At 36.9% G+C, this 11,118-nt stretch overlaps 1 protein-coding gene across 1 annotated transcript; it reads left to right on the top strand.

Annotated features, from left to right (window-relative positions):
• The first annotated feature begins 552 nt into the window (after window positions 1-552).
• On the top strand, window positions 553-3,206 carry LOC121994780 (protein MOS2-like). The gene is made up of 2 exons (XM_042548703.1): window positions 553-875; window positions 2,717-3,206. The coding sequence occupies exons 1-2, from the start codon at window positions 553-555 to the stop codon at window positions 3,204-3,206; spliced, it is 813 nt and encodes a 270-aa protein (XP_042404637.1).
• The last annotated feature ends 7,912 nt before the right edge of the window (window positions 3,207-11,118 follow it).

The following is an 11,118-nucleotide window of genomic DNA, read 5'->3' as shown; positions in this document are numbered from 1 at the left end:
TTCCACTTAACACACTCAATTCTCAAGTTGTGAATTCTCCTCTAAGGTTTTCTTCTTTCTCTCCTCTCTTAAAAGTTTCAAGGCTTTGAATGTTTGACAGGGCTCAAAATTTGGAGTGCTTCTAATTTGAGATGCAAGTCATTGTATCTTGGGAGACGATTGCCAATAAACCATAAGCATTATATCGTCTTAAGGAAAGAAGGTCTCGCCTTTACGTCGACCTTAATACTCTTATCCTTAGTGATAAGTTTACCCAAAGGAGTTGTGTTGATATCCAAAAGGATAACTCGACGATCGACGAGATTAGGTCAATAGCAACAATACCAAAAAGTGTATGTCTCTTACCTGAAGGGATACTTCGATAATCAAAAGGGGATGTCAAGAGTGTAAATTGGACAAAGTCTACATCGTCATACCGAGCTCCACCGGTTAGAGTCATTGACTCATCGTCGAAATGACAAATCGGAATCAACTGTTGGATCTCAACACTGAAGATCAATATACCCATATTTTTATTAATGAAAGGAATCAAACATAATCTGGCTGACACCAATGTCTTTGAATACAAGAGAGGGTGGATCTGAAGGTCTCGGATACAACCCATCAACGGGTGATCGCAAGAAGAGAAGAGGCTCTTGGGTTGTGGAAGGCTCAAAAGAGAAAACAAAAGAGAAGGAGAAGGTACTCAAGGTTATATCAGCCAGATATATGTCCAAAGCGACAGTCTTGAAGAATTTTGAGCTTGACTTGAAGCTGCAGGGGAGTGGAGAGGAGGTGAAGCTAAGTGATGATACGGTGGTTGAGTTGGGATCAGTGGAGGAAGAGAAGTTCCTGAAGAAGCTTAAGAAATCAGAAGATGAGTACAAGAGTGGGAAGTGTTGCGTCTTTCGGGCAGCGAAAACCGCTTTTTCGCATCGCGAAAATCACTTTTTCGCGTCGCGAAAACCCCGAAACCCCCGCCACCGGATCCGTGTGAAGAATAAAATTTTAAAAAACCTACGAGTACGAGTTTACAAACTCTAGATCTACATTAGAGTACGAGTTTTACCCTTGATGCGTGCCTTTCACAAATCCCGCTCGTCCAAGGTGCCGGATCTCAAGATTGTCAAAGTAGACAACCCACTAAAAGTATCCACACGAACAAATCGATGGAGGGAGAACCTTAGAGTGTGCTAGCACTCCAAGAAGGTCTCGGCAATGGAGAGGAGAAGGAGAGAAGAATTGGAGCAAGGAAGAAGATGAGAGTTACCAAATGCTTGAATGAATTCACCTCATCAAAACCCCCATAAGTGGTCGGCCACACATGTGTAACTCCTTCTCATTTAATGTAGTCGGCCACATTAAATTGAAAGGGAATTTGTAACTTCCATTAGGTGGCACACACATGTGCTAAACATGATGATGTGGCACATCATCATTGACCACTTAATGCCAAGTCATAAATGATGTGGCATAAAGTCAAGTCAAACTTGACTCTTCCTCTTCCTCTTAAGTCAAGTCAAACTTGACTTAATCTCTCTCATGGTTGATCTAATCCAACCATTTAATTCAAGCTAATTTAATATAATGAATCTAATTCATTAAATTAAATTGATTAAATGAGTCATAATCTAAATTAGACTCATTGAACACATGAATCAACTTGAGTCTAACTCAATTAGCCCAATTAGGATTACTCTTAATCCAAATTAATTCATCAAATGAATCTAATCCTCTTGGTTCATCATATGAACCTAATCTCCATCTAATTTTCCTTTGTATGTGACCCTATAGGTTCTTATAATGTTGGCAATGCTCCTAAACCCATTTAGAAGCATAAGTAATTAGCGGTATCTAGCAACACATCATTACTACCCAAGTTATAAGAATGCTGAGATCCAACATCACCTTGTGAATACTAATTGTGACACCTCACAAAATATGACAATGTCCTTCTATCCTAGACATCTAGATTGATCAATGTGAGGCATAGACCGTGTCATCCTCTAATCAATCTAAATCTTGAACTCCAAGTAGACTCACTAAATCAAATGAGCTCAATATCTCATATTAACTCATTTGGGCATGGTCATGCACTTCGTGAAATCACTCTATCAAGAATATCGATGTCACTCCCGTCATATAGGAGGGATAGATCTCATCTACATCACTCACATCCCTCCGCATAATTTGTTACATATCCAGTAATCGCCTTTATAATCCACCCAGTTACGGGTGGCGTTTGACGAAACCAAAGTACATAACTCCTTATGTAGGGATCCATGGTGACTTCAGGTCTACGGACTAGTAGTCATACTAATAGTCACATGAGAAAGTATATGACACTCATATAACGATCCATGATACTTTCTCATGGCGGGTCATTCAGTATACATTCTCCAATGCATACCCATGTGTCAACTTGATATCTCTATATCCATGACTTGTGAGATCAAGTCATCGAGTTGACCTACATGCTAGTCTTATTGCATTAACATTGTCCCTGAATGTTAATATTCAAGTAGGAATGATTAAGAGCAGTGTTCCCTATATCATCTCACTATCGGTTCAACTAACCGATTGATCTAGGTGAGAACCTTCTACTCAAGGACGCTATTATACTTAGTTTATTTGGCACCAATATAAGTAAGTATAATAACCAAAAACAAATGTCTTTATTTATATAAGAATATGATACAATAAGTACATAATACAATCATCAAATGATTGACTCTAGGACTCTAACTAAGGACAACAGGAAGAGAGAGGAGAGGAGGAGCATGGAAACAAGAAGAGAGGACAAGAGTAACAGCGTGCAGCAAAGCACCAGGAGCACAGATCATAATGGGCCACCCAAGGTCCAATGGCTTACAAGTTATATTCGAGTCAGAATAATCAGCAAGGATTTCATGGGTAAAAAATTGTACCTGCAGAAGGGTAAGGTGATTGATGTGGTTGGACCAATAACCTACGACATTTCAATGGATGGAAGTCGAGAATTGGTACAATGTGTTGATCAGGACATCTTGGAGACAGCTCTGCCTAAGCTAGGAGGATCAGTGCTTGTGTTGAATGGGAAACACAAAGGAAATTTTAGAAATCTAGAAGAGAGAAACGCAGAGAAAGAAACGAGAGTGACAAGGGAGGCTGGTAGTCATGAGTTTATCAAGGTTAAGCTGGATGAGATTGTAGAATGTCTTGGGGATCCGAGCTACCTTGGATATTGATTGTTGATTTCATGACAACATCGAGATGGGCATAGCTTCTTTTGTGACATAGGTAAGACAAGGCATTTCAAATCATTAAGCTTATGCTCTGTTCGCTAGTACCTAAAATAAATGTTTGGTAAGCATCTTATAATTTGACAATGGACCCAAAAAAAAAAGATATCAAGTGGAGAAAATGTTGCTAAAATATGCTTATTCCATTTTATTTCTTTTTGTCAAGAAATGTCTTCTGTTAATTATTTTTCCCAATTATAAATTATAAATTATAAATTATAAATTATAAATTTTATTTTTGGATTAAACTTAACTATATATACTCTAATGACTTACTCCTTGTCTGTTGCATTCTTAAAGATATTAAGTTACATAAAACTACTGCACTAGCGAGCTTAATCTACTCAAGTTAATGAAGATGAATGCTACGCACATGCATATATGTGTTTCTGTGCTGTATAGAAGCACTTCATGTGCATATACAAATGCATGTGCTATTGGATCGATGGTGAGGTTAAGGGGTGGGTAAATAGAAGATTGCTTAAGTATTTTGCTCGTGTCTACAATTAAGTTAGTACATAGCAAAATATATCAAAACATTTAATGTAAGACATAAGTAATCCTAACACTTAGTTGTTATGTGGTTCAAAACCCTTGGTCCTACTTCACAGCTTATGTTCATCAGTGAAACACTCACAAAAATTGTCTATACTTTCTCCTTTTTGAATACCTTTTGAAAGTGAAGAAATCTTTTACTAACTTTCTTTATAATGAATAAGAAGAAAAATAAATAAGTATTACAATGATTACAACAATAAGAAACAATACAAGATTAATGATCTCTTTGGTTTTGCTTTCACTTGCTTCTGCTTTTTGTTATTCATGTAAAAACTCCTATTGTTTTCTTTCTACTATTTGATTTCCACCCATCAATCGATTATTAGCATACTCCACTGTGCTCATGACTACTTTATCCTTTTGTCTCCCAATTGATAGATAGGTAGATAGTTGAGTCATCTATGTCTAATTGAGTGCTTGGTTCTATTGGTCTAGGTGCGGTTGGTAAGAGGGAAGGGAATTTCCTAAAATAAAATAAATACCTTTTCTGAAACTTTCAACATTGATTAAGACAAACACTTTAATAAACGAAACTAACTTATAAAAAATAGGTATGAAACAAAAAGGATTTACTTGGTTTGCAACCGGGAAGATTGCTAATCCAAGATAAGTGAATCTCAACTAGTCAACTCCTTCTTTCTCACAAGTTGGAGGCAGACAAGCCTCGTATAGAATGCTGAACATACAAAACTTTGAAGAAAAAAAATGAAAAACTCAAATACAGAAAGTGTTGTATTTAATGAAGAAGATCAGTACTCTATTTATAGTTCACTGGTCGAAACTAGTCATTTGCTGACGTGGCAACTCTGGGCGCTTGGACCCTCTTTAGGCACCCAGCGTGGCAAACTTTCTCTAAATGAAATGGCTTCACAACAGCTTCGCAATGGCTTTCCAGCAGCTTGAAGATGAAAATTTTCATGTTCGGGCGCCTGGTCCATGTTTGGGTGCCCGAACAATTATTGATGTGGACCCAAAGGGTGATCCACTGCGACATTCCCTCAAGGGTGCCTGATCGGAACCAAACTAGTCCGACCACCAGGACTAGCATAGGGCATCTGGACAAGGTAAAATCCTATTGACTTGTCTGGTCTTCTGCTTCGATCACTTGGGTGATTTTCCGGTCATCCAGAGTTGAGCTTACTCGAATCCAACTCCGGTCTTCTCTCCTTGTGCAGTCTTTTGCTTCGGCTTCTCGTACCTCGAAAATGTCAAGCACTTCCTTCTCGTTCGTCAGCGTACTCTTTCGCAGCACCTCATCCCTCGGAAGCACCGAGACCGTCGACTCCCTTCCAGTGTCATCCTTCTCGATAGTTGCGTATTCCGCCCGACTTCTTTTGTTCTTAAGCTCTTGCACATTTAGACATAAGGATTAAACACAACAAGACTTAACTTAACCTGGTTGACCACATTAAAACTAACTCGGGGTACATACAATCTCTTCATTTTTAATGTGCATCAACCCAAGTTAAGTTAAGGTTAAACCAAAATAGTAAAATAAATACATATGCAAAAATTAAATGCAATAAATAAATCCTCCCCATAGACTTATCTATTATTTCTTCCCCTTTAATCACATTAAAAAATAAGGGTAGAAAATATTAAAAAAATAAATTTTCATATAAATTCTAAGAGTTACAGATACAATTACTAACACTTTGAAAATTTTGAGAATGATTTTTTGAAAATATGAATCTTTATAATTTAAAAATCAGTTTTTAGAAAAATAATTTAAATATTAGTTTTATTTTTAAAGAATTCTAAAAATATGTGTCATTGTTAAACATAATAATATAGAATTGTGATAAAATTTTCATGAATAAACAAAATTAATATAAGCAGTAATTAATTATTTTATACCTAGAGATATATTTCCTTTAAAAAGTTTTAAAAATAAATTTTAAATTCAAATAATTTTGTAAATTTTTTTTAGTATGTAAAATAAAAAAACATATCAGTAGAAAAAATAGATTTTCAAAGATTAACTTTTTGAAAATTTTTAATATTAAAAATTAATATTTTGTTAAAAAATGTGCAGTAAAATTATTAACGATCAAAAAAATTCAAAATTTTTCCTATAGATAAGTAATCAAATTCTTTTCCATAGAAAAATTAAGATCTAATTAATTGCTAACAAAAATGATATAAAACAATTTATTTGAAAAAATAAGATAATTTTTAGCATTCAACAAAAATATTAAAGTAAATTAAAATTAAAACATGTATAAAGATTTAACCTAAGCATAATTTTGTAACCTGAAGGATCAAAAGATGTGATAGAGGGGGTGATGAATATCCACGTTAAAAACTTTTTCTTTTGAAGCATTGAAATAAGAGTAATGCAGTGGAAAATAAAGAACTCGTTTCGATTACTTGGTTCGAAGCCTAGGTCGACTCCTACTCCAAGACTCATAATCTCTTGATCACACCATTGGGCAATCCACTCAAATTGTTCTTTTCAAAACCTTTGGAAAGAAGCAATTCATACAGATGGAAAGTATAAGATAGTAACAACCTACTATCTTATTTGAATTGAAGTACAATGCAAACTAAATTATACCAAACAAATATGAAGCAATGGAGATCGTCAGAGTAGTAGTTTGCTTGAGGATGTGATGCAGAGTTGAAGCATGAACAGAGACTTTACAGAGAGATGAACAGAAAACATAATTATTGCTTCAGATCTCGAGCTCTCCTTTTATAAGCATGGTTTGGTCGACTGATAAAACCATCGGTGGACTGATTCATTCGGTCGTCCGAACCTACTATCGGTCGATTGAACCCTATGCTTTCCTTCTTTATTGAGATCTGATCCTTGTGCATTTATGAGCTTTAATGGTTCGGTCGACCGATCACCTTGTTTGGTTGATCGAACAATGAACTTTTCCTATTCACCGAGATTCACACTTAATTCATCATTAATAAGGTGGTCGTTCGGTCGATCGATCAGCCTAGTTTCCTTCTTTGCTTCGACTTGTTATGATCTACGCTCAGTGCCATATTATCAAGGTTCGTTCCATTGATCTATTAGTTTATTCGACTGATCAAGCTTTGATCGAACTTCATTTTGTTCTGCTCTAATCTAATCTCTGGTCTGAGTCAATCTGGTTTGGTTGATCGATCCCTTATTTTGATCGATAGATAATGTCGATTCTTGTAAAATAGAGTTAAACAGTATATATCCCTACAAAATAAAGGTTAGCACAGTTATATGATGCATGAGTAGTATTTGATAGTAATACTATCTTGATCTCAACTTTGAAAACTTCCCAATTTCTTTAATTGGATCAGGGACCTAGAGTTTGTTCATTTACGAAATACGACCTCACTATCGCTCCTCTCTAGTTGCTTACCTCAACCTGCCTACCAAACATTGCTCCTCCAAACTTGTTTGGACTTTGCTGCTTAGCATCTAATCGGGTCACCAGGACTTTCCCTTGATCTTCAGTCCTCTAGACCTTCGAGCTTCCTTGCCAAGTGTCAGGTCCTCTCGACCCACTTGGGCTTCTTGCTTGGCATCCACAATCTACTAAGACTTTTCCTACTGTGACTTAGGGTTTCACTAGTTGAGTAAACATCATGTACAGTTAGTCAACTTATTAGATCATAATAAGACTTAACTTAAACTTTTGACAATGTCAAAACTTAGGTTCGATTATGGTGCACCTTGCACCAACAGAATGCAATAAAGGTTCCTACTTACTAGATTAATTAAAAATTTTCTTAGAATATACTTTCTGTTACTTTTATAATTTGACCCTTATAGAATCTATAATACAAATTTAGCTCTTTATAATTTCTTAAATTTGAACTTGGAGAATTTTTCAAATTTTCTATTTGTTTTTTCAAGTTTACATTTTTAGTTTTAATTTTATAAAAATTTTCTAGTGGGCATGCTTTAGCTAAAATGGCTTTCAAATTTATATTTTCATTTTTCAAATTTATATTTTTGATTTTAAACTTACATAAAGATTTGGACATTGATTTTATACCAGAATATAATTGATTAAGTGGTAGAAGGTGTATCTCACTTATTAGATCTTATCTGAAGCTGGATTCTTCTTCATAGTTACTTTCTTTATATGTGGCTCCCCCTCCATCGATGTTAACTTTCGAGTTGCTTGGTTCTTTGTGATTATCCATCCGTGCTAATCCAACATAAGATTACATTTCTAATTCGGATGACGAACATTTATCCCAAGTGACCTTGAGATTTTTGTGCTTGTTTCACCTTGTCCCTTTGTCTTTCTCCTTCTTGAGCTCTGAGCAGTCATCCTTCATGTGCCATTTTTTACAGTTGTAGCATCGAATCTTTCAGTTGCTCTTTGGATTTTGCTTGGTCTGTAATTCTTGAAACTTGTTAGATTTATTTTTTTTTTTAATTTTCTTATCATATATGCTTCTTGGTCTGCTTCAAGGTCAGAGTTTGACTCAAGTTCATCTTTCTTATCACCTCTCAGTGCCAAGTTCTAGTTTGACTCCTTTCTTGTACTTGCAATCTAGAATCATGTAATTCTAATGTTGAAAAATTTTCTTCTAAGGTACTTACCTTCAAGTCACTAGAGATGTAGTAAGCGTCTATGATTGAGGTCCACTTTGGAGTTCGGGGAAATGTGTTCAGTGTGTAGTGGACCAAGTCCTAGTTGGTTACTGTTTCACTGAGATTGATTAGTCCGGTGATTAGCTCCATAATCTTCACATGTAGTTGATTTATGATGGTTGCACTAGAGGGGGTTGAATAGTGCTCACAGTTTTTTCACACTTTTCAGAAAACACAAAATACACGCAACAGAAATAGAAAGCGAGATAAAACAAACGCTAACAAGTGTTGGCATTACTTGGTTCGGAGCCTATGACGACTCCTACTTTAAGGCCCGCGATCAACGATTGCTCTCATTGGGAAATCCACTATCAATTTAGAAATTTTTATACAATTTAGTACAGATATTTAAATACAATTAATTTAAGTGCTTACAAAAGAATTATACTGAATACTTTTAAGGATCTGGAGGGTCGTGCTTTCATTCGTCAGAGTTGCATCGCTCGGTCATTGGGGTCGCAGGATTGTCCTTAAAGTAGTGCGTAAGAGAGTAATAGAAACTTTTAGTTTTGTACATGCATCTGCTCGAGGACTAGTTTTATAGAGTGTAGAAGGCGCCTTCAACCCCATTGAAGGTGCCTCCAGTGGTGCAACTTATCCCCATCGTATTAGAGACTATAACTTACACAATCTACGAACTTTATCCCTTTGAAGGCACCTTTAAGCTCATAGAAGGCGCCTTCCATCCAGTATCTAAGGCACTTTCAAGTGCATGGAAGGCACTTCCGCGCCTCTCCATGCGAGCATTCGGCGAAGCCACTTGAGGCACCTCCAACCACCCCGGAGGTGCCTTGAATACTATTCATCTTAGTTTGTTTTGTGTTTTTTCATTCCCTGCAAGTCATGTTAGTTTAAAATACAAAATATATCCTATAAGACAAAGTTAGCACAATAAAATATGATTAATAAAGCTACTTGACAGTGTTTGAACTATTCGATTATGACTTTCAGATTTTATAAAAATCTTAGGTCGAACCGATGCCTACTGTACCCTTAACAGGGAACGCATCATCACCTACTCCTCTTAGAAGAAATTACCTTTAATTTTGTCAGACAGTCCTTCATACTGTTTGGACTTATTTCAATGTTTGAGGCTTCAGGACTTCATGCTGAACGTTTGATCCACGACCCATCCAGTCTTCCACCTAGTACCTGCAACCCCTAGGATTTTCACCTAGCATCCTCGACTCTAGGATTTCACCCAAAATCCTTGACCCACCAAGACTTCGCTCAGCCTCCTGAACTAAGACTTTGTTGCCTAACCACAGCTAGGCCTTTCCTGCACACTTAGTCATACTTATTAGATTACAAGATAACTTAATTTTCAACCTTTTGTCATAATCAAAACTTAGGTTCGATCATCTGATGCTTTTTACACCAACAGTTGAGCCACCGTGTCACCTTTTTTTATGTGGAGGTCTGTTAGCTTACTTTGAAGAATATCCCTTTGTGCAAGCTTCGCTTCAGATATGCCTTCATGGAGCTCCAAGAATTTCTCCTAAAGATTTTTAGCCGAGGTGTAGCTTTCGATGCTGTTAACTTCTTGAGGCAGTAATACACTTAGCAAGTGGTATTCCGCTCTGTTGTTGGCTATGATGTCGTTTGGCTCCTTCTTCATCCAAAAGTATTCTTCTTTCTCTTCTCCTTATTGATTCTTGGGAACTAAAAAACCATACTTTATTATTAAAAGAATTTCAAAATTTATTCTTAGAAATACCTCCATTGGGTGTTTCTAGTATATGAACTCCCCCTTGAACTTTGGCGAGTTGAAGATTGGTACAATCATCAATTTTTTTGCTTCGGTCGGCGGTTAGTCCTTTTGAAGCATCATCACTGTGATACCACTTGTTGGTCTTAGTATGGATGGTAAAAGGGGATGAATTTTAAGATATGATAATTAAATATAAGTGTTATTGGAGAAATAACCTTATTAAATTTTCTAAATATTTTTAGAAATTTTTTAGGATTTTAACGAATCATGTATGACTGGTTTAACGATATGTCACCATCTCCGATTGTTGCCCAAGCTCCATTGCTGGTCCAGTGCATCTTCCTCTCACCGTCACCTCCCATCGTCAATGTCGACCCCATCTCATCGCCCCCTTTCTCTGCCAATCCACCGCCATCTCCTTCTCGCCTCCCTCTTCATGCACACACAATACCCCCTATGGTCGTCGCTGTGTCAGCGGCCCGTAAGACTCGATTCCCTTCTGCCCCTTTTCTTTTCTCATCCCAATCTTCTCGTTGACGTTGGCTGCCCCTCTCACTGATGGTCGAGAGCACCATCCGAAAGGCTAGTCACCATCCTGAGGGTTCCCCGCTCATCTCCTCTCCACTGATCCTGAGAAAACGACCACCCATCGCTATCGCTGACCTAACCTCACAATGAATGGTTGCGATTGACACAGATTGTTGTCGTGCTCATTGCAACTAACCATTGCAGGCCATTGCTTCATCAGTTGAGCCATCGCCGCTGGACCTCCGACATCATGTAAAATACCGAAAAATGGTGAATAATGATAAGGGAATTTTTTAGAATTTTTTGGAAATTTTTCGGAAACCGTATGGCCTCGATTACGGGGATAAAAACGGGGCCCGGGAAAGCCTGTTTAGGCTACCCATTTAAGTGAGGAAAAGTTTGCTTTTCTTTTTATTTTTATTAGTATTATTATTTTTATTTCTTTTCTTTCTTCCCCCGCGAAC

The sequence above is a fragment of the Zingiber officinale genome, chromosome 6A, assembly GCF_018446385.1.
Source record: "Zingiber officinale cultivar Zhangliang chromosome 6A, Zo_v1.1, whole genome shotgun sequence".
Taxonomy (NCBI): Eukaryota; Viridiplantae; Streptophyta; class Magnoliopsida; order Zingiberales; family Zingiberaceae; genus Zingiber; species Zingiber officinale.
This window is presented reverse-complemented; position numbering and strand designations above follow the sequence as displayed.

Coding starts and splice junctions, on each gene's coding strand:
- LOC121994780 (XM_042548703.1), top strand. CDS start 553: ATGTCTTTGAATACAAGAGAGGGTGGATCTGAAGGTCTCGGATACAAC. Junction 876..2,716: donor GATGAGTACAAGAGTGGGAA/GTGTTGCGTCTT, acceptor GATTGACTCTAG/GACTCTAACTAAGGACAACA.